We start from the raw sequence: 25,006 nt of genomic DNA, 5'->3' as shown, positions 1-25,006 counted from the left end.
ACCGGCATGTACGCACTGGGATAGTGAAAAAAACATAAATGCTGTAGGGTTCTGAGGACAGTATACAGATATGGATGTATAAGTGGCTAAAAAAGGCAAAAATAACAATAAACTTCCTGTTGGATTGAGTTTGATTGTGCATGTGGCATTTGCATGTTTTGTGAGTGTCTGCATGCATGCCTCTGTGTGTGTATGTGTATGCTCCTCCAGAGACAGCAGTGGGAAGGAGCAGCTGCAGCTAGAGTCCGTCCCTGACCCCCCATTCATTCTCACCACAGCAGGTGTCACACCGGTCCCTCACACTCACTCACACACACACACAGCCCTGCAACCCTGGAACTACTTATGAAACAGCCAAGAACAAAAGAGTGAAATCAAGGAAAAATGCAGCCCCTTCGAATAACCCTCACCACAATGCCTGGAGTGGAAGGGAAAAGGAGAAGGAAAAAAAAAAACTTACCGCAAGAAAAACCTGGACTCTTTCTTTTCTAAGCTGTCAGAAAGTGTCTCTCTGTTAAAGCACAAACAGAAAGCACAGAAAACATCACGCATAAAAGCTTCCAGGCCCTTTTATGAAACGGACCTCACACTAAGCTGGGTGTAATTCCTACCAGAAACCGGTTTATTTACTGAAAAATAATAAGATTTAATGCCAAGCACTGACTGCACTACAAATAAAGGGAACAAGAGGGGAGGGAGGGAACGAGGGAGGGTAGGAAGGGGAGAGGAGGAGTGTGAGTGAACGTGGAGAGTGGAGAGTGAGAAAGGAAACTCAGTCAGCAGTGGAAAGTTTGCCCAATGTCCCTGCTTGTTACTTTCTCCCTCTCTGTTGTTTTCTCTGTGTTTTTATGGCAAGTGGGCCAAAGGGTCCCGGGATGGACCGCCAGAGCAGCATCACTGCCCCAATGCTGCACCGCTCAGGAGGGAAAACAATAAATATGTAAATCTAATTTAGACCTCTGCAGTTAGACTGCCTCTTTAGGAATCGGGCTTTCATCATGAAACAATCTGACCATTTTCCAAGCAAAGAGCTAAGCGATGACTTGGAGGGCTGCGGAGAGCCAAGCACAATACGGAACCGTGCGTGCGCACACACGCACATACACACAGAGGAGGGAGTGTGTGTCATGGTAGTATAACCTGCCACCCACGTTGCTGCAAAGAGTGTGTGCTGAAAACACAGGTAGTGAAGTGTAAAACCACAGAAACCTCCAGCATTACCCGGACTGCCCCTTTCTCTAAAAGGGATGTAAAGCAGGCCCTTCAGCATCCATTCCGCAAGATGCAATGCACTGTTTCCGACGGCAAAGGCCAAGAGGGTGCGGGTGTGGGGGGGTGGAGACATGATGACAAGCTTACACTGAACTGTGGAGTTTAGATCATGATGACTCAGGACTGTAGTCTGAGATGGATTTGCTTCTGATTTTAACACCCTCCTGGAGAGCAGACACTTCACAGCAAGTTTGTCATCTTAAACAAAAACCATCGGTTAGCAGGTTCACTGGTCCTATCAGTGAAGCTTATAGCTGAAGATAGAACACCTTCTTCGTTACATACATCATTAGGCTCCATTCTCTTTGCGATAGCTTCAAAATGCATCTACAGGCCAAAAGTTTTGAAGTAACTGGAACTTTGCAAAAATACACATACAATTGTGCGTTTTTGGTGAGTATTATGTTTAGCAACATATAACAAAATGGTCTCATTGAATGTAGAGGTGGACAATATAATATTTAACTATTAATCAAACACACTTTGTTATCATGATAACCAGTATGCTTTTGTGAGCATATCATGGATGTCATCAGTACGTAACCCTTAAAATCCCAGGCTTATTACATACTAAAGCTTATTACTCTAACTACGGGGGCTTCAATCCAAACTAGTTAAGCTTTTCTTAGGTTGAAGAAGTGTATAATAAAACTGGCCTTTTAAGAGGTTAAAAAACACTGACCAACTGCATGTAAATTAGGAGCATAAATAGTCTTGTTTAACTGAATTAGTGCAGTACAGTGTGCAAAATGTAAAATCTTAAAAATCTTTTTTTTAAATGTGGCACTACTAGTGCATTGTGTATGTGTGCCAGAATATCACGATACGCATCATGTATCACAAAAATGTCTCTTAATGTCTTTTAAGTATCCTGATACATTTTTGCCATATCGCCCATCTCTATCTAAATGTCTGCAGTTCCTGCTGATTCTCTTGCAGTTATATTGTAGCTGAAATCATAGCCACCTGATTCTTATATTCAGATCAGACTGAAGGCTTTATTGACTGAATCAGGCAGGTTAAATTAGGTGTTTATATGTTGTCATCAAGGCTTCATTAAGCAAATAATGTGCGTTAAATGTGTACAGGTCAGTGTAAGGGACTGCTATCAATGAAAAATGTGAAAGCTTTTCCCTTATAATGAGGGTACATCACTGCAAACTAAAAGGATACTGTGGAAAAACATTTTGGTTAAGTTTTATGTCAACAAACATGTTGTGTTGGTTGTTTGCAGCTATAGTAACTAACAGTTTCTAACTATTTTGAAATCAGTGCTTGCTTTCATACTTTTGGCAAATGTCTTACTGTAGTACAAACAGTTCCCAAATGTTTTTTTAGGTACAGCACCAGCCATTTGGATTACCACTAAGGCCTTTCAGGAAAGATCAAATTTTCATTCACATTTCTTCAGTATTCTAAAGTAAGGTATAGTTGTGGCTGTGGGTGGCATGGGAAGAAGGCCACTTGAGCTCCTAGAAAAGCTGTTTAAATGTATATCTAAGGTTCTCCCACTCCCAGTACCACATTCGGATATGCAAGGGTCCATGGGGGGAACCCAGCTCTCAATCCACAAACCCAAAATAGGCCTTTGCATTGTTTTTAACAGAAACCTCTGTATGAATCATTCACATCGAAGCCATCATTTTGATCTTCTTGTGGGCAAGTACGAACAACCCCAAATTTCCTACCACAAAAGCCGACTTGGTCCCACAAAGCAAGGAGTGAGTGGAACACCCAAAATCCCGGCAAGAGGGGTGGCCGTGCTGACCGGAAACCAGAACGACGTGCCCAGAGCAGTCGTGCCCTAGGGATTATCCTGCCAGAACAGGAAAGATTTTCAACCTAATCTACAACGGTATGCTTCTTGGACAGGAATTCACTTTTAAGTGGAAGGGAAAGGAAGTGGCCAGGAGAGGAGCCGCAGTTGGAACCGTTTTCTTTTGTGCAGTGATTAGTCCAGATTGGACCAGATGATTTCTGCTTTTGATACCACCATTTCTGCCTGGATCACCTACGGAGACATGCACTAATGTAACGGGCAGTCATTAACAGCCAGCATGAAAAAAAGACCTAGAAGAGTGGAGGAATTTGAATCACAATTCAGAGTATTTGAAACATCCATGTTGGTGGCCCATCTGTGTTTCAATGGCCGTCCATAGAGAAGATGCCTCAGTGGAGCGGGATCCCTCTTTCTGGCCTGCACCCTCCCCGTGTTGCTGCCGCCTTGCACACGTCCTGTTTCAAATGGTGCCCCTGTGGCAAAATGGGAGGGGGGGTGGTAGAAGAAGACAAAAAAGACCTTAGTGAAGAGATCAATTACGCCCAGATTAAATCAAAAGGCAGGGGAGGGAAAAGAGTGAAAGCAGTAAATTTAGTTTAGAAAAGAGCCGGTCAATAACTCAATTGAAATGTGCGATCTTGGGCAGCTGTTGTTGGGGAGGTTGGGGGGGATCTCAGAGCGGGTGGTGGTGGTGGGTTTCTGGCAGTAGCTGCGATAGGCGCAGCTTTAATTAGTGCTGTATTGGAAGTGGAACAGTGGAAGCGTTGTGGTGCAAGACAGAACAGCTGCAACGTAAGTCTGGATGGTTGGCTGGCTGGCCGGCTGGCAGGCTACACTACTCAATCCCCCTCTCACTGTTAGAGATCTAAGCCTCTTTTGCCCTAAAACCCTCTGACTCCATGCAAAAGCTCAGGTGTGTATGGGCTTGCAGAAGCATTCAAACACAGTTATTTATTGTACACATTAGTGCCTCATTATAGTGCAATTACAGTATACATATACACAACTATTTGTACAAGAAGGAAATGCACCAGTAGACAGCAACGGACCACTGGCCACTTCCAGTGTTTGCTGGGATATCACTTTCCACTCACTGACATCACCTACCAAGCCTGTCACTGAGTTACTTTCCCCACAGAGAGACAAATGTGCTCACACTCTCATAAGGACCAGGATCAAAGCACTCTTCACAGTTAAGAAACTGAACGAGTAGTCTGGTCCACAACCCTGCATCCTCCATAATTATAAAGAGAAAGTATCCATGAGAATGGATGACATAAGGTGAAAGAATTTCCTCCAGGGCTGTGAAACTTTGCCAAAATTTCAAAAGCTAGAAGTGAGAAATCACTACACGATGATGAGGTAACAAAGCTAGCAGGGCAACAAAGATTATAAAACTACAACTTGAGCTTGCAGGTGAAGGATAACCCACAAGACAACCCACAATCTGACCACACTCCTTTCTCAGCCCACGCCAGTAACAATATAATGCAACTCGGTTTGCATATCTGTTTACTATGCCCTAACTGCCTGTATGAGTAAAATGGAAATTACTGAGGCTCACAAGTGTTTTCTACCTCAACACAAGCTGATGTTTTAGGGGGCAACTATGTAAATCATTGTGAATGAGGAATGTATTTAGGCCTAATCTGAAACCCAAGTTTCCACAGTAAATGTAACAGCAAACTATCTAAGGAGAGAGATAGTTCCAGCACATTCAAGCTGACCACAAGAGAGGCTACAAATAACTGTTGGGAAATGGTGGCCTCTAGTGGTCAATGAACCAAATGACAACAATGGCACAAGGGTCCTAACAAAATGACCAACTACTCACCAAGTTCTCAGCTTACCCTTTCACAGATCATTTTATATTATGGTTAGGTTTTAGCAAACCACAGGATTTGTTTAATAGCTGTTCTTGCCATTTATGCCTTTGTTTACATTTTCATTGCTCATGACCAACAGTGTCTTCTTACTGTACTACTAATAGCTATGGAACTCATCATGTCTGTGGCTGTTCATTTGTACCTCAATGTTACATTTTGTATTTTTGTCAGGTTCGATGGACCAATTTAACATTTAAATGTCTGTTCTTTTCAGGTTCTATTCATTTGCTACTAAACTTATTTACTAATTAACTTAAATTAACTGATACTAACAGTTACCTAATTAATTAGCCCTATAATTTCAGGGCCATATTCACAAAGCTTCTTTGAGTAGGAGGGCTGATTTGTATGGGAGGCAAATCCAGCCAAAAAAGAAATTAAAATTAAAACAATAAAATGTAAATGCAAACCTCTTTTTGCCATTTCTTTTTCCAAACATCTGCGCAAATATCCTGCCAAAATTGAAAATGAAATGAAATACCTACATTTGCAATTTCATTTTTCACACGGGCACGGGCCATTTGTGACAAAAATAAAAATAAATGTAAAACAGCTATTTGTCATTTCATTTTAGTCGTTATTCTGGTTTTTCATGGCCAAATCTAAAATGAAAAAGCTAATAGAGAAAAGAAAATCCAAGCTTCACTTTGGCTTTGGCTTTTCTCCATGAAATGCAGAATACGTGTCAAAACTAAAACCAAAATGCACAGTTTACGTTCTTATTTCTTTTTCACAGCAATCGGCTGCATATCTGACAAAATGAAAATGAAAATGCAAAATGGATAAATTAACAGCAAAGTGACAGTTTGTGATTCAGTTTTCGGCGCGGACGCGCTTTAAGTGTCAGAATGAAAAGGCAAATGCAGACGAACATCAGCGCCACCTGCTGGAGATTTACTTTACATTTCCGACTTTGCGTTTTCGTTTTCAAACTGACCAACATGCAAATATATGTTAATTGGCACTAGGCGGGGCTACGGGGTACATTTTGGGACATCCTCAGACCTCCGAGTCAGAACGGCTTCATTCCTCAAGCTTAACAACTTCGAGTCTCGAGAAAAACCATCGTCATGACTCAGATCTGGTGAAACTGAACGTCAGAACAAACACTGTCAGAAAAAACTGGAAATGATATACTGGCATTTATATAGAGATACATAATAGTTTTCTAAGTTATACGAACCAGTATGTGCTCGACCAGGCCTGCGTTTGGTCTGATACCTTTTCTCTGAGGCCGTTTGGTCTGACGGTGTTTAAATTAGCTAGGTTAGCTAACGCTATTAGCATTTATGCTAGCGGCCACAGAACGAGTGTTTTTGCCTTTATTTTCACACTCAACAGAGAAAAGTTAAAGCTTTGATGGATTTTACGTAAATGAACACGTTTATGTGAGAGCACAGAACAATGCAGTGTATCGCTTCTTATTAGCCAATAAGGTAAACTATAGGCTTTAGAGTGAAATAAAACGACCAAAAAGACCAGTCGTCAATCGTGGTTATTATAAACGGTTAGAGCTTTCTCTTTAGCAGGTAGGGAAATGAACTGGAATTAGAGGGGCTATTGCTTTGTCATTAACCTAGCAGCCGTTTAGTCTCAGTTTAACACTGGTTTGGATAAAGCTGTAAATCCATGGGTTTAATAAGGAGCTAACGTTATATGTTGCTCTGTCAAAACAAGCTCCAGTCTACCTGATCCTTTGTTAAACCTCTAAATCGAGTGTGCGGTTGCTGCCTTGAAGTCCTGTCGGAAATATCGGAAATATGAGGTGAATGCACATGAACGTCACCACTATGTCGTATTTACTAGTGGGAAGCTCTGATTTTTCAATGAGCCCCGAGTTGGGGGCGTCAACAAAAAAACAATGATAGCCGCCGATAAACTTGATGTATTTTAGTTATTAATCAGCCACACATTTAACATTCAGGCTATCCACACATACAAATACAGATATAAGCACGTTATGATACAGTTAACTGCAGAAAAATATCACCCATCTCATTAGAATCCTCTGCTCTTCACTTTGCCGAAGTAACGCAAAATACACCCTTTACTCTTTAACGAGTAACTACACCCTATGACCTTTTTTCATTAACAGTTGAAATGCACTGCTATGTAATAATAAAATATACCAGCCTTGCTTAAATGTGAACACATCTTTCCAAACTGTAAAAATATAATTTTTATCATGGTCAGTTCCGCCTCTGCAGCGCCCCTCTGGTTCAACTCTGCTATAGGCCACTGTAGTCGTGCGTCATTCTGTAATCCTCGTTATGCTCATATTAGGAACTCCGGGTCTAAGCTCCATTTCTCCATTTAAAAAGGGTTTTCGAGAAATGGCCTCCATCGCCCCTTGTGTTAAGTAAAATTGTTCAGAACCCGATACGTTTTGTCCTGTTAACATTTTTCTCCCGAATACCACTGGATCCTCCGAATTACAAGGTCGTAAAGAGCTATAATACTATTGCTACATGCGAGCTAAAGCTACTACGCATCAATTTGATGTCACTAAGCTACACGAAACTAAGGCGGGCTGGGGCGGTGATCTGATGATCCCTCTGTGCAATATCAAAATCTTCTACCATAGCGCGTAATTACAGGTATGCCCATAAATAATACCTCTGGGTAGGATATTGTGATAGGCTAAAACTCCTTATCATTAAACTATGAGGCTGAATTTAGCTTCTTTTTTCACAGCTTGTTGTTTGAATGTTACCGTTCTATCTTAAATGGTGCAGCAGCTGTGACTGTCTATTACAAACATTAGCAAACGAGACAAAATACTGACCTGTTAGTTCGGTGAAACAGCAAAAATAAGTTAAGCTAAAGTCAGCTTCTTTTTCGCCGGCTGCTTGTTCGAATTTTCCTGTTCCACCTTAAATGGTGCAGCAGTTCAGAACGTGACTGCTGCACCATTTAAGTTGGAATGGGAAAATTCGAACAAAAAGCTGGTGAATGTCCTTAGAAAAATGTTACCAGCATTAAAGCAGTTTATCAGGGGGTGAGCAGTGATATTAAGATGAGTCTGTACTGGATTAGCCTGAGTGTAGGTACGTTTGTAGATCTTTTCAAATCAAGCTAAAAGGAAAGATCTATCGTGTTTCAGTGAGCATCAAACGAAGAACAGAGAACTGCAGGGAAACCTGGTGATTTTGTTCTGACTTCTTTTCATCTGCCCTCAGTCTGAACATGGAAATGTTTACTGCCAAAACCCACTTAAGGAGGCTGCCAGTCTAATGACGTGAATTCAGTGCGCAGTAGCTTTAACTTACATGTAGCAATATTCATATTTCAACTCTTAACGACCTGGTAATTCGGAGGATCCAGTGGTATTCGGGGAAAAATGTTCACAGGACAAAACGTATCTGGTTCTGAACATTTTTATTTAACACAGGGTGAGATTGAGGCGATTATTCAAAAACCCTATTCATTCTGGCCAAAAAAAAATGAAGCTTAGACCCGGAGTTCCTAATATGGGCATAAGAATATTGCGGCAATTACAAAATGGCGACATGACTACAGTGGTCTATAGGCGCGGATGACGTGTTGTCGTCACAGTAGGCAAATCAGTCAAACAACATTACCGCCCCCTGATGACGTCCTACTCGTGCTGCGCTCATTAATATGAAGGCATAGGGGCCAAGACCGAGGAGATAACTACACTCCCAGTGTATACGCCCAGCACCACCTCACAAGGTTGCGATATACCAGATGTCTGTAACAAAAGATGCCGGTAAATAACCTAATTAAACTCACCTTAGTTTGTATTAAAGACAGATTAAGTGAGGATTCTTCCAAGTCTCCATATAGCTGCAAGTGTTAGATAAGGTCATTTGTAAACCTAAAATTGTTGCAATTAAAGAAAGCACTGGAGCTACAAGGGTGCTGTATTAATTTTACCCCACTATTTATCATCATGGACTATAAATGAACAATGTACACTGTAGCTAAAACAGTAGTAGCAGTTATGTTGAATTCAACACTGATAGGGCCCAATCCATCAACATTTACTTGTGGCCCACATATCACAATGAATTAATGAAGGACCAGGAGGGGGCCAGGTGTGGTGACTAACTTGTAACTAAATCTAGTGGTTAAACTAGTGGTTGAGTACTGTGTTCTGACAGTGGTGGTTTAAAAGTGGCTGAGATGCTAATCAAATATAAAGTAATTATGCATTAACACTTGTAGGGATGTAGGATGTTGCACAGGCTCAGGACATATCAGTGTCTATTGTTTGTCTATTTTTATAGATAACTGCATACCATACAGTGTCAGAAACCACATAAGCTAGTTGAGATTGCTTAAATAACTTGGCCGAGTTAGAGGCCAGTGTGTGATGTTTAACGCATGCAGGTGGTATGATGCTAATGGGTGGAGTATACGCTTTTAACTCTGCAACTTTTTTTTTCAGGAGTAGAACTTCATAATTAATTATTTCCTACCCATACTACGTTAATGTAGAATCAATGGTGGTGAAACAAACAAGTGGCCATAATGTCTGCAACGCAGACATAACTGTTTTATTTACTATTCAAAATCATCAGTGAACCTACATGTGTCTTCTGAGTTTTATATGTAATGATGGTAAAATAGTGGTAAATCACAAAGGGAAAAAAAGTCTCAGGCAAAGTATTTATAGCCATTTCATGTAATAGCTTTCCGAGAGTTTAGTGGCATTTCCTCACGTCTCATTCATAGTGTTCGTATGAGTAATGAAGTATCTAAGTAATTACTTTTTACTTGGTTACATTTTAATCATTAATTTTTTTTTCATAGTTTTTATTATTATTATTTGTTACAACACTTGGATTTCTCTGTGATTGGTCACACCTGTAATTTTTGAAGTTTATTATTATGGGCAGAGCATCTGAGGCCGAGACTGTACCTCATTCTGATTGGATAATGAGACAGAACATTGTGTATTGTGGATATTAACCAGACACATCAGAGTGTTTTTTTTTTCATTTAGCCTAATAATTGACCAAATACTGCCTTTTACAAATTTTCAGATGTACCATTTACTGCGCAGATTTAGAGACCCAAAGGTGATGTGGTGATTATTTTTTAATAAGACGTGGCAACCTATTAATATGTTGAGAGCACAAAGTACTGTGTTGAGGCCACAAATTAATACACTGAGCCCACAGGTTAAGTTTCTCTCAACTGGTGGCCTCCATATATTATTTTCTGGCCTCAATATAATAAATTGCGCACTCAATATAGTAAATGGTGGCCTCAATATATTAATTTGCGTGCACTTACTTGAAACAGTGAGAAATTGTAATTACCTCACAGGGACAGGTATGACGCCATTCCCATTCGCCCCTTCGGTGATGTCATTTGTTAGATTGCGAAGTTGTTTTGACTAGTTTTGGTCCTTAAAGCTTTCCATACCGCCATATTCCTATCCGTCTGAGCTGCTCCACGTTGCAGGGAGAAAAACGGTGCGGCACCTGTAAAACAAATAAAAATCACATTGAGGAGGTCAGAATATTTCGAGGTGAGTTCACACAAGTTGTTGAAAAAGTTTGTTGTAGGAATATTAGCCACTGTGTAGCTTTTACGGTGCTGTGTTCTGCCTCGCCGGTTGGCTGGAATGACGTGTGGCTACCAGTTAGCTTAGCTTAGCTTCGCTTCAGACTCCCAGCTGTTGGTGCTTATAGTGGCAAGTTACGAGTTCATCTGATTGCAAGACGCCAGGCTGCATTAGTGGAGTTTATACAACGGGGACTCTCGAGTAAGACGATGAGGCTTGTGAGGCGAGTTGAAATCGCTCCTCGCTGTCTGCCTTGTTTTGGGCCGTTTAGAGAGGCTCTGGCCTGTGAGTTAGTTGCTCTGCTTGGTGATGGCTCCAGTGAGAAACCTCCAAACTGCTGATGAGCGCACACTCAGGGCAGTGTTTCCACTTTTGGTCCTGGAGTAGCAGCAGCAGCAGCTCTGGACTGTACGTTTAGTTTTTTTATCCAGACACTCTTAAAAACGATGGTTCATCAAGAGTTCTGGAGTAAAGACAGTGGTTGTGTATATATAATCATGAACACTCAGTACTCACTTGCATTCAGTATGTGTTTTGGAAAACGTGTATCAAAGTAATATAGGGTGAGGAAAAAACACAATCCATAAATATTATTCTGTACTTAGTCTCTCTAATACCTACTACATTTAATGCAATCCTTTGCTATCAAATGGTTAATGACACAGAGAAAGAAAGAAAACTTAACATAGGAGGTCTAGAAAGTAAAATAGTCTTGAGGGAAAGAGTCACATAGAAAGTGAAGGAGCCTTGTATAGCATTATTTATGGAAAGCACTAAACTGCAGTACCCAGCAATCATTTTGCATGTGTCTGAATGTGAATTGCTGCTGCTCTGTTATTGCTTAGACATCTGAGACGGTTCATTGATATAAGTCTGGAGAGTTTAAAGGGGCTGCTGTTGTCATGTGTTGATGAGGTCATGAAATGTTCTAACCCTGTTTCTGCAGTGTTTAAGGTCCAGAAAGGGGCTCTCCGCAGCCCATTCTGATGAGAGTCAGGCAGGATGTCTGAAAAACCAACCCGAATTGCCATAGTCAACCATGACAAGTGCAAGCCAAAGAAATGCAGGCAAGAATGCAAGAAGAGCTGCCCAGTGGTTCGAATGGGTAAGAACAGAGGAGGCTTCTGCTGCTGTTAACATATCATTTATACACACGTAGACTGTTGTTAACTATCCATATATTCAAATCAATTCTCATCTGAATCATATATTCAGTGGAACAAAATAGTGGTTAGCAAAACAGTAGTTATAAAAGAGGTAGTTGTGTTCCAGGAGTAATAATCTTTTCTTTTTTACTTTGATTCATTTTAGAATTAATAACTAAATTTGTATGGCTTTTTGTGTTCCAGCCACTTTGTCTAATTGTAAATTATGCTTGCAGGCAAATTGTGTATAGAGGTCACTCCACAGAGCAAAATTGTTTGGATATCTGAATCACTCTGTATAGGATGTGGTATCTGCATTAAGGTATGTGAAGCGTTTTTTCAAACTTTTGGAAAATTTGCAAACACTTAGTATAGGTAACAAGCATCACTCTGTGCTGTCAGATTTTATTGGCTTTCATATTTTGGCTGCAAGGCCATCGCCCAGAAGCAAGTATAAAATAGACAAGTCATGCTGAATTATTGTATATATGAGTTTTATTTTATTTGAATTCTTTCTGTAGAAATGTCCGTTTGGGGCCTTGGCCATTGTCAATCTGCCAAGCAACCTGGAGAAAGAGACTACTCACAGATACTGTGCCAACTCTTTCAAATTGCACAGGTAAGAGGGTCAGATTGATCTGCTGGATAATGTTTGATGGAAATGCATAAGCTAAAACTGTCTTGTTTTCATCTATACAGGTTACCTATCCCCAGACCAGGAGAGGTTTTAGGACTGGTCGGCACAAATGGTATTGGAAAGTCTACAGCGCTTAAGATCCTTGCAGGCAAACAGAAGCCAAACCTAGGGAAATATGACGTGAGTCAAGGATAGGAATGTATGTATGAGGAAGAATCCAATTTGACCTTTGTTTTAGAGTTATTTCTCAGGCATTATTGAAGGCAGAGCTGGCATTAGTTCGTTCATACTTGAAGTACCAGGACTGAATTCATGCAGAATGTAATTCACAGTGAATGAATGAATAAATTATTTATTAAATAATTTTACAAATTCATTTCCCTCTCATTACGAAAAGTAGATGGTACAGCAGTTATCAGAGAAGAAAGCAATGCTTTCATTTAATAGATCAAAATAATTATACACATGAATAATTGCCTGTTACAAATGAAGGATAATTAAAAAAATATATATATTTCAGCGTTAAAAATGGGATTAGCCCGCTGCCTCAGTAATCATCTGCCAGGTTACATGGCCCAATGCAATTTATATAATACTTGAAAGAACAGGACTTTCTATGTTTACTTTAAGAAAACTGTTTACCACAATATAGTTTAATTCAGGCATTTTCTGGTTAAGATGTAATAAACAATGTACTAATGTCTTTTTCTTTTTGACAGGCCCCCCCTGACTGGCAGGAGATCCTGGCCTACTTCCGAGGTTCTGAGCTGCAGAACTACTTCACCAAAATCCTGGAGGATGACCTGAAGGCCATTGTGAAGCCTCAGTACGTGGACCAGATCCCCAAGACTGTCAAGGTCAGTAGGCCAGGTGCAGGTTTTTGCTTGTGGTTTTGCTTGTTGGTGTTGATTAGTTATAAAAGTTAATCCTAAATCTTGTGACTTGTTTCGTAGGGCAGTGTGGGCTCTATTCTGAGCAGGAAGGATGACACTAAGACGGAGGGAGTTGTCTGCGAACAACTTGGTATGCTCACAAGAGAAAAGATCATACACTGTAAAGTGAGTTGGAACGAGTAGATTAGGTATGTAGGTATAAATGCAGTAGTTTTTATAATGCAAAGAGTTTTAAAGTTCTGCAAATAATTTGCACAGTTCGTCCATTACCCCAAATACAGTTATCGTGGCAAAAATTCAGACGAAGTTCAGGCTTCAAGATTACTACTACATTTTTTTTTCTATGCTATGTACTTATGCCTATTTTTGCCCATTACAGTGTCATAAACCATATAAGTAAGTTGTTAACTGTTTGTGATAAGTGTGTTGATTTGAACTACATGCCAAGTGTAGTTAGTGGAGGTTAAGCTTCCGTTATGTGTTAGCTACATTAGCCTTGTAGTTCAGGCGTAAAACTAAAGCTTCAAACTTTACACACCCACTACATTTTGGGTAAGGGGGGAAATTGTGTGGGTTTGTCTTTTTTTTTTTGCCAAGCTATTGCTTTAGGGTGCATTCAGGATTGGGAAAATTTGGCTCAATTAAAACGAACCCTGTTGCAAATTAGAGCAAGAGAGAACACTGCCATCCCAACTCTGGTGTGCACCAAATTAGCAACCTGGTCGGTCTCGGTTAACTTTAAAACGATCTCTGGTGCAGGTCGTTTAAAGTATGAGCGCATATAGACCAAAGACAGAATGAGCCATTGTCTCCCCTCTTGCATTACTTATTTCATATGTGGAAAAGAACAGTTTCTGATGCTGTTTTGACATGTATATGTGTTTTATCGTCTCTCCATAACTCTGATAATAATAGAATGGATAGTTTTGGTTTTGAAATCAGTCTGAGGCATGTTTGAAATCATTAAATACTCAATGTGCACATTTGTCTGCACACATAAGTTGTAGTGTAATAAGGCAACAAGGTTTCTCTGTTTTGTAAAAGCAGTAAGCCACTTCAGGATGTTACAGGGACTTCACCCCGTTTGGCGTCATGCAAATACACAGTAATGCAGAGACTTACCGTGGTTTATTGGTCTAATATCAAATGACAGATAAAACAAGACATAAATAAAACCGAGCTCACATAGAACGGAGAACAACATAATTCAGAAAGTTCAGTGGACATGATCGCAGTTATTGTACATCATAAAATCTGCCTAAACAGTTCTGGCCTTTTACTCTTGTGACTTTTGTTTACATCTTTTGGTTCGATGTTAAACAGGTTCTTGTGAACGCTAAGCAAACCACAACTAAAATGCAGCAATTTGTCATTGTCTGCTTTGATCCACACCAAGGAAGCTGAATTACAAGTATAAACGCACCCTTTATGGTTTGGATGACCTGTAGGTACAGTGTAGGTGAATATATTGTGATAGTGGTAACTGTAGTCTCAGATCTTTTAATCTCAATGAAAAGAGCAAGTTTTTTGCATTGTTGATCTTTGTGTTGACACAGATCTGACTCATCTCAGGGACAGGAATGTTGAGGATCTGTCAGGAGGAGAGTTGCAGCGTTTTGCCTGTGCTGTGGTGTGCATCCAGAGGGCTGACATGTAAGGTCCTAAAATACTATTTTTACACTTCACTAGGGTATGAAGTTAAACGTGTTTAGGGCAGTGTGTGGAGGTGCACATTCAAGCATAATTAGGTTCCTTTCCTTAAGGATGTAATTTCATCTTGTACTGGTGGCAGTGTGTAGATACTGTGAAGGAGCAATTTGGGTTTCCCACATGGTTTCTGTGTTAACAGTTTCAGCCTGTCGACTGTCAACATGGATTTTCTTCCTGAATTACCATTTAAGACTAAGACTAGGATTAGGACTGCAACAAATTTGATGATTTTCATTTAATTTCATAATTAAAATATTTGATAATGGTAAAGCAATTTGCATAAATGACACATTCAATTACAAGATTTGTCCAAATAGTTGTAATAACAATAGTTAATAGTAATAAAGTAATAATAATTTGAATCATGTGTTGAGCTTCTTATTTTTATAGATTATTTTAGATAATATCGACAGAATGTTCAAAAATGAAAGTATGATAGTTGCAGCCCTGTCTAGCCCTAACTAGGATTAATCTGTGAATGTAAAACAGTCTTACAGTATTTTATGATAGATGATTTGTTATTCACAAACCTGAATTTGTCCGCTACTTTGTAACGTGCCACCTTTTGTCGTGCTCATGAATGAACTTGTCCTTGTGCCGCTTCTCTTTGTCCTTCGTGTGTCAGTTTCATGTTTGACGAGCCCTCCAGTTACCTGGATGTGAAGCAGAGGTTGAAAGCTGCCATCACTATTCGCTCCCTTATCACACCAGACAGGTGAGCGGTTCCCAGTAGAGCTACATATCACTGCAGTTCCACATATGACTGTTCACTTGTGTCTTTCATGAGTGCTTTACAACTGAAACAGGAACCAAGACAAATGCCTCAAAGTTTCGGATCCATTATGCCAAAGCAGTTGACAGCCAAGGGTTTTCAACTGAGAACACTAGTATATTTTTTGTATTTGCTGTTATTTAGGGGTGGGCAATATGGAAAAAATGTCATATCACAATACTTAAAGACATTTTCACGATACATGATTTATGTCACAATATTTTATCACACAGACACAATGCACTAGTACCTTAATTTAAAAATTGAAATCAAAACTCATACTGTACCCCACTAAATCCAGTTGAACAGGGCTAAGTGTGGCTCAATACCACGGTGAAACAAATATTCTACTCCCCTAAAGGAAGAAATACATAGACCACAAAATGACTAAGTTATGCACTACTGCTTTTCACACACAGCGTTTCACAGCATTTTTGATTGGTCAGCACCATTCAAACATTTAAAATGAAATTTAAAGTGCTACAAGTTTCAACACTCATTGGGGCATATACCTCAATGATTTGTCTCATGACTAGGGCTATCAGAATTGACCAAAAATGATGAACACACAGGTTCGAACTGTTCAAATATCTGGTTTCGTGCTTCATATCCATAAGAGGGCAAACCAGTACAATACATGCATCAGATACAATTGCCCCTCAAATTCACGTTTCCCTTCATGAATCACATCATTGGGTGTGCACATATTCACGGAGAAGAAATCAGCTCTAAACAACACTGCAACTACTAAAAAGTTTTAAGAAAGGTGTAAATCTTCGCTTTGCTGTGAACTGGATTATTAAATTGAGGCATGCCATGTTATTCACCCATTTCGTTTTCCATTGGTTCAGTGCTGTGTTAGCACACCCCTGTGACCATGCTTTATCCGGGGGAAGGTGAATTTTTGGAGGTGAACTAAATTGGATGCGTTTGGGTGCATATTTTCAAGATGTGCCCTCAGGCTGCTAGTGCTGGAATGGTAGGCTAAGTATAGCTTACACAGCTTGCATACAACTTTATCTTGAAGTTCTACAATTTTGCCGTCTGCAGACCTTTAAGTTCTGCTCTGAAGTATTTCCAAACAGGGCTTTTCAGATTGCTCAGAGTGCAAATCATTCTCTGTCCTCTCTCTATCATCATATTGCCCACTTCTGCTGTTATCAATATTCTACATAACATTAACCCTGGCCTCTGCTCTTTCTCTCTGAATTTCTGTAGGTACATTATTGTTGTGGAGCATGACCTCAGTGTTCTGGACTACCTGTCTGACTTCATCTGCTGTCTGTATGGAGTACCCAGTGCATACGGCGTTGTTACTATGCCTTTCAGCGTCCGAGAAGGTACTGAACACTTCCACTTGCTGAAAAGATATCCGAATGTGTCCATGTACATTTCTGACGTGTAAAGAATAGTTTACCAAAAAGGAGTTGCAGCAGTGAACCATTGAAAGGAAGCAGTGAGTGCTAAATATTGTGAAATCTAACAGTAAAATGCTTTGCCACTGCTTATGCTAACTAGCACTATCTTTTATTCATTGTTAGACATATTAGAAATTATGTTTGACCGATCCCTTTAAATGGTCTTGGTATTCTACAGTTACTGCACGTACAGAACAACAGTTTCTCAGTTGACGCCACCAGAATTAAGAAGACAGGGTATAGAGACAGCTCTAGGGACAGCTCTAACCCCGCATGTTCATGTTGATCCTAGGCATTAACATCTTCCTGGATGGATATGTGCCGACGGAGAACCTTCGGTTCCGAGAGGCCTCCCTGGTGTTTAAGGTGGCTGAAACAGCCACGGAGGAGGAGGTGAAGAAGATGTGCCGTTACCAGTACCCCAACATGAAGAAGGTCATGGGGGATTTTGAGCTGCAGATTGTGGAGGGCGAGTTCACGGACTCTGAGATCATGGTCATGCTTGGAGAGAATGGTGAGGCGCAGCTGAGAGTGAAGAAACTATGTAGATGTTTTTGTTATTTCGTTGTTGATGTGCTTTATGCTTGTTATAGTCTTAGTTTTATCGTTTGTTTTGTTTATTTTGAATTGTTTCTGATGTATAACATTAGACCTTAGGTATTAGAGTTGAAAATTAGCTAGTTGGTTAACAGTTGTACTTTTAGGTTTATTAATGTGCATACAAATGAATAAAATAAATATTAAATTTGCAAATACATATAGAGTCCATTTCCATACAGGGATTAAACCGAGCCTTGGACTGCATTTTCTTTTCAATAAAGAATCTCCATTGAGAATGCTGTGTAGTCCAGGGGCCTGTCTCCCAAAAAAAAGTTTAGCACAGACGGAATTTCTAAGTTTCAGCTTCACACAATCTAACAAACAGAACGGCGGTTAACTCATTTCACAAAGATGATTTCCAGCTTTGTCTGTTAAGCCAGGTTTAGATACTCAAGCTATATTTAGTCCTTATGTGTGTGCACACAAAAGTGTGACACCTGTGACAATCAGCCAGTCATGTGAAACATGAGGTTGAGTCATGGGTTGTTTTTTTTTTGTTTGTTTGTTTGTTTGTTTTTTCAATGTAAATATGTAATAAGTAAACATTAATAACCAAAAAGTAGTAGTAATGTAGTGCTTTCACTACATTAGTGCTTATTGGAGTAATAATCGCTTTATATTCTTTACATCTAGTAGTATGAAAATCGGTGTTCTTTGCATAATGGATGCCACAAACGTCACGAAGGAAAAAAATAATGGCCAGAGGGGTCCACCTTCGTCATTTCCTGATTGTGCATGTTAGGCATGCAGAATAAGTTACCATGGTGAAGTACCCTGTTAAAGTTCATCCATCATCATGACAAGGTTCCATGGTTAGATCGAACTAAGCTTAAAGTTAGTTGGCTAAGCTAGAAATCCTGCTTCATGATAGTATTTTACAAAATAGGATTTCTCAGTTGACCAGACGACTTGAGCCCAAAGCTGAGGAATTGTCCAATATAAACCTCCCTCAGCTTTTTTCTATTGGACAGGCATGACTTTGAGCTTAAGTTAGCTGGCTAAACTTAAAAATCCTGCTTTGTGAAATACCCCGCAGGTCTAGGCTTAATTCTCGTCTGGGAAATTGGTTCGTAACTCTGATCCAAATCCTAAACACATTCACATTTTAGTGATTTCCCTGCTGCTCTTGATTCAACTTAATAGTGATCATTAGCTTCAGTTTAATAATCATAATATCAATAATACTATTCTTATTGCTAATGGGTGTAGATAGGAGAGAATGGCTGAAGGATGAAAAAACAAAAGTAGGCACAAAAGTAGACACAAAAGTGGGATACTTGGCAGTCACAGCAGTACATGTGGTTGTGGAGAGTGTAAGAACCCTCATTGTTTACTATTTCTCCATGTGAAATAGTATTAATATCAAATCAATTCTTTCAGGCACGGGCAAAACCACATTTATCAGGATGCTTGCTGGCCGACTAAAACCAGATGATGGGGGTGAGTGACTTTATTCTGTGAGTATTACTGTTTTTCGCTGCTCCCTGTATATGTAACAGTCTAAATTCTATCTCTTCCGTTCCAGGAGAGGTTCCGATTCTCAACGTCAGCTACAAACCTCAAAAGATCAGCCCCAAATTCAAAGTACGATGATGTGCTGTTCTACACCTTGTGTATCATGGGTACTGGTTAGCACCCCTACTAACCCCTAATGCTTGCTGTGTGTGGTCTGTGTGTGTGTCTGCAGGGTAGTGTGCGTGCCCTGCTCCACGAGAAGATCAGAGATGCGTACACACACCCGCAGTTCGTCACGGACGTCATGAAGCCTATGCAGATTGATAGCATCATAGATCAGGATGTGAGTGTTTGCCATTATGTATTCTGACCTTTATTAGCAATAAGTACAAAAGGCATTGATGGACCTTTCAAAAGAGGAGCATTGTATGAAGAATTTTATAGTTTTGAGCTCTGGTCTGTGGTTTGTATGACCATAATCACCTGAAACAGAAAAAAATCCAGGTGTCTGATCCTAGCTTAAGGCTTTGTTTTCTTTGTGAAATTCTCCCTGAACTCTCAATAATCATTAAGGTTTAGGAGGATTTAGAAGGTGAAAGAGTCTTGCTGTGTTTTAAGCCTAAAATTTGTGTGCTGGTTCACAGGTTCAGAACTTGTCAGGAGGAGAGCTTCAGAGGGTGGCGCTGGCCCTGTGTTTGGGTAAACCAGCGGACGTCTACCTGATAGACGAGCCCTCGGCCTACCTGGACTCAGAGCAGCGTCTGATGGCTGCCAGAGTTATCAAACGGTAACTTCTTTAATTACAGGTCTCTGCTACAATATTCACCCTGATCTCTGTTTCTGCAGTCAAAATCATAAAGTTAAAGTATATAAACTGATGAACCAAATGAGCCTAATATGCTTTTGGTCCTCCCCACGCCACTGAAACAGCTCCGACCCGCCGAGGCATGCACTCTAAAAGACCTCTGGTGGTACCCTGTGGTATCTGGCATCAAAACATTAGTAGCAGATCTTTTAAGTCCTATGAGTTGGGACTTGTAGCCGTCGCAGATTGAAGTTGTTTCAGTACATCCCTCAGATGCTCAATCAGATTGATACTTGGGGAATTTGGAGGCCAGGGCAACACCTTGAACTCTTAATCATGTTCGTCAAGCCATTCTTGAACAACATGTGCAGTGTGGCAGGGCACATGATCCAGCTGAAAGAGGCCACTGTCATTGGAGAATAACTTTGCCATGAAAGGGTAAACGTGGTCTGCAATGTTGTTTAGGTAGATGGCATGTTTCAAAATGACATCCACATCCCGGACCCATGGTGTCCCAGTATAACGTTGCCTAGAGCATCAACTCCCTCCACCAGTTTGTATTCTTTCCACAGTGCGCCCTGGTGCCATGAGTTCCCCAGGTAAACACTGCACACGTACCTTGCTATCCATATGATGTTAAAGAAAACGGGATACATCTGCCCATGCAACCTTCTTTCATTACTCCAAAGTCCAGTTTCAATCCTCACATGCCTATTATTGGCTCTTTCGACAATGAAAAGGGCTTAGCATAGGCACTCTGAACAGTCTGTGGCTACACAGACCCGTACGCAACAGGGTGTGATGGTCTGTGTGTTGACACATTCTTCGTGTAACCACCATTAAAACAGTAGCTATTTTGTCAGTTTGGAGCAGACGTGATATTCTTTGTTGCCCCTTCTGCATCTATGCATCTTGCACACCCAGCACCCTGTCGCAGGTTGTAGTTTGTCCCTACTCAGACCACTGTTGGTAGGTACTCTCCGCTGCTGACCGGGAGCACCCCACAAGAATTGCTGTTTCGGAGATGCTCTGACCCAATATTTGGACCATAACGATCAGGCCCTCACCGAAGTTGCCTGCCCAGTCCTCATGCATCCAAACCGTCCGCTATGAGAATCAACTATTGCTTACTGTCTAGTACAGGGGTTCTTAACCTGGGGGTTGGGAGGGTGGTGCTACATGATCATTTTAATGAGTGCGTGCAAGCTCTGCTGGATGGCTCCACGTACAAGCCATGGAAGACTGACTAATGTCGATTATGAATTTCTGTTTGATAAGCCCGTTACTGAGAGAGAGCCTTGAACTGAGCTTAAAGCATTTTTTTGTGCTGGATTAAAGATTTGTGGTTTGTGGTGAAGCGCCCGCTGGCAAAGGGGGTAGCGAAATATTTATAACTTCAGGTTTAGATTAACTAGTCTAATATATCTGGTACTTTGATGTGCCCCGTTATTATGATTTGCTTTATCTGTGAGTGGTCATGTTTTGGCTCATTAGGGTGTGTCTGTGTATATGAGATATATGTGTTAATTTGAGTGCACAGTTTCTAGTCACTTGCTGAGTTAACACATTGTGGAAAAAATAAGACATGCAGCATAAAATGTGCTTCAGCTGTTGCATAGGCCACATTTTATGTTTTATTTTTTCTCCAATATATTCAAATCAGCCAGTAAACACACAAACAGTAATTGTGCATTAAAATGTGCACAAGTGTGTTCTCTGTAGAGGATGCATTAACTTATTTTCAAAAGGTCAACCTGTACAAACCTGTAATTTGACCGGTCAATTTTTCTGAAAAAATGTATGTAAGGTTGTTAATCTGGGCAGTAAGCATTTATTGGTTTGTAAGAAATACCAATGTTATAATAAATCAAATGGACGAATAAACAGTTCATTGTTATTTTGTTTGTGTTAGTGTGTTAGCTTAACCATTTCCAAACCTTTCCTTGAAGAAGCTCTAGTTTATCTAAACAATCCTTCATGAAATTAAGTCAGTTGTGCTCCTGATGGAATTTAACAAATCTATGCGATGTCTGGAGTGCACCAAGAAGGAGAAATATTGTTACATTGTACCGTATTTGTTTATTTGTGTTTATTCTAATGTTAGTACTACTGGGATATATGGAATATTTACAGGAAAAAGCATGCTTCCAAGATAATTATAAACAATTTTCATGGCTGCCTAATACTTTTGAACAGTACTGTATATTGAATGGTAATAAATGTCTGGTTTTGTCTAGTGAAATGTGTGGTTGCCATATTTCCCCAGGTTTCATCCTCCATGCGAAGAAAACTGCCTTTGTGGTTGAGCATGACTTCATCATGGCCACATACTTGGCTGACCGTGTTATTGTGTTTGATGGTGTTCCATCGAAAAAGACAACTGCTAACACGTAAGTATGCTTGAGATGATATTTGAAGACAAAATTATTAACAAAAATAATTTTTGATGAAATTGTTTTATGCAACGTAACTTCTGTGGGAATGTTCCTTTCACTTAGAATAACCCTTAGTGAGTGTTTTTATGCTCCTGAATATTTCTTAATCTGCCTCTCAGGCCACAGACGCTGCTTGCCGGTATGAACAAGTTCCTTTCACTCCTGGAGATTACATTCAGGAGAGACCCCAACAACTTCAGACCACGAATCAACAAGCTCAATTCCATTAAGGTGCACAGTGCTAATTTTCAACTGTCTAGTCCAGTGTTTTCCCAGCCCTTATTCTGGGAGCTCCATTATGTGCACATTTTAGAGTTTTTCCTGCTCCAACACACCATCTAATCAGCTCATTAAAAACCCCTTAACTAAGCTAAGGTGCTGTGTTGAAGCAGGTGAAGCATGTGTAGTCAACCATTGAACTTGTACAGCATCCTTCCTACTGAAACAATAAAATGTCATTTAGACTGTAGCTGTCCAGATTGAAGTCTAAAAAGGATGTGACATTTTATTTGATACACATAATTTTAGATTTAGTGTTGGGTGATAAAAGCTGCAGTATAAAGTTATTATTTGGTTCCTTATCCCTTCCAGTCCATGCACTGGGATATATAATGATAACATGGACTTTTCTTTAGCTTGGTTGTATCAGTGTCTGCTGTATTTGCCATTTCTGTGAGGAACACATCATAAATCAGCATATGAATGTAATCCAAACCAAAACAGATTTTTAGATTTCAGCTTGTTGATGTACAACATTTCTTTAAAGCTTGTATTTGTGTTTTCACTGCACTCCTTTACACTCAGTCTGCTTTGTTTGTTTGTTTGTTTTTTAATTTACAGGACGTGGAGCAGAAGAGAGGTGGCAACTACTTCTTCCTCGACGACTAGCTTCACATCTCACAATGCAATCCGTCCATCCCCCAAAGTCGTTTAGTTCAATGAGAGTAAGAAAAAGGAGAAATGAGTTTGCTGCTTATGAGGTCCTTCATATGGACTGTGGACCTGCTGCTTTAAGCTAGCTTCTGCTTCTGTTGTTACCTGGGCTTGGCCTTCCACCAACGTCCACAGAGTCATAATCTATCTCTTGGTATTTTAATGGAAACACTCAATAAATGTACTCATCTCCTCTGCATGGTTGTTCTTAATGCATTTTCAGTGTTTGACCACCAGAGGGCAACTGACTACATGTACTGGCATTACATATGTATAAATATGGCTCTAAACTCCCATGTCTTTTAAGATGTTAATTAAAAGATATATGGACGAGAATGCCTACTCTGTGTTTTCAATGTATGAATTTCAGCTCTATTCCTCTAGGATACACATTAATAATCAAAAGTATTTTCAAGTAGAACAAGTTAAAAAACACTTGAATATGAAAAATGATATGATTAGAGGAGTGACTACAGATGAATGTTAGAAGACTTTCATATTCCGGTGTTGTTTCCAGTATAGAACCGTGCTGTGGTTCATAGGAAAAATATATACATATTTATGAGTACACACATATATACAGTCATGTGAAGAAGTAAGTACACCCCATGAAAAGTTTAGACTTTTTCCAACATGTTTGGACATACAGATATCGAATGGCCTTCATTTAAACAATGTTGACAGATAACAGTGATATAATTGAACAAATAATATGTGAAATGAACGTTTTTATCATCCTTTCTATAACTGAAATAAACCCGGATGCAATTTCGTTATGTGGTACACCCTTATATATATATATGTGTGTGTGTGTGTGTGTGTGTGTGTATATCTTCTAAAAATTATTGAAATCTGGTGCACTGATCAGGTGGTAATGATTGGAACACTTAGATAATATCTTAAAGGAACTAGTTTTTTTTTTTTAACCTATTTAAACCTCAGATATCTGGTCTGGTTTGCTCTGTTATTGCAGTTTGGGATATCATCATGACTAGAAAATGCAAAAATGCTTTCTGAGGCCTTCAGAAAGAATATTGTGGATGTCTGAGTCCGGGGTTTGAAAAGTGTTTCAAAAATATTAGAAATCAATCCTTCCACTGTCCAGAAGATCAGCAAATTTAACCCAAGAGCAGGCCATAAGATTTTAAATGAAGTCTTTCAGAACCCCAAACTTTCATCACAGCATCTGCAAGTAGCCACTGTGGATGTCAAAGTGCATGCATCTACTATTGTACTAACTTTACATATGACTGTATGTGTATGTGTGTGTGTATGTACGAACAAAAGCACTTTGCTTTTCCCTATTAAGTTTTTCTAGCCATTATACACAGAAGTGCAAATGTATATACTCATTTTGCATGTGAATTTGAATTATGTTTCTAACAATGCACTCTCGCATAGGAAATGCAATTTTATATACATATTGAATTTGAATAAAGTCTGGAATATGCTGCCATATTCACACACACATATATACATGATTGCTTACAGAAGAAACAAATGATTATCTGGAAACAACTGTGAATGTCAAGGTCTGTGATATATTAATACACCAAATGGTGAGTAAGTCAGTTCTCATAGTTGGCCTGTTGAATGTGGGAGAAATGGGCAGCCGTGAACACCTGAGCAACTTTGACAAGGACCAAATATGACCAGACGACTGGGTCGAAGCATCTCCAACTTGTTGGGTCAGTGAGTACCTACCTACAGTTTGTCTGAGGAGAGACAA

General features: G+C 39.8%; 1 protein-coding gene across 1 annotated transcript; it reads left to right on the top strand.

The window, feature by feature from the left end:
* Positions 1–10,305: 10,305 nt before the first annotated feature.
* LOC118810844 (ATP-binding cassette sub-family E member 1) lies at positions 10,306–23,476 on the top strand. Its single transcript, XM_036574939.1, has 18 exons — positions 10,306–10,438; positions 11,421–11,579; positions 11,856–11,941; positions 12,141–12,238; positions 12,319–12,436; positions 12,976–13,113; positions 13,210–13,279; positions 14,706–14,802; positions 15,485–15,574; positions 16,850–16,971; positions 17,342–17,563; positions 19,030–19,089; positions 19,175–19,233; positions 19,337–19,447; positions 19,749–19,892; positions 22,178–22,299; positions 22,464–22,575; positions 23,185–23,476. Exons 2-18 carry the CDS (start codon positions 11,477–11,479, stop codon positions 23,230–23,232), a joined length of 1,800 nt encoding a protein of 599 aa, XP_036430832.1. The 5' UTR covers positions 10,306–10,438; positions 11,421–11,476; the 3' UTR covers positions 23,233–23,476.
* The last annotated feature ends 1,530 nt before the right edge of the window (positions 23,477–25,006 follow it).

The sequence above is a fragment of the Colossoma macropomum genome, unplaced genomic scaffold (assembly GCF_904425465.1).
Source record: "Colossoma macropomum unplaced genomic scaffold, Colossoma_macropomum, whole genome shotgun sequence".
In the NCBI taxonomy this organism is placed as follows: Eukaryota; Metazoa; Chordata; class Actinopteri; order Characiformes; family Serrasalmidae; genus Colossoma; species Colossoma macropomum.
This window is presented reverse-complemented; position numbering and strand designations above follow the sequence as displayed.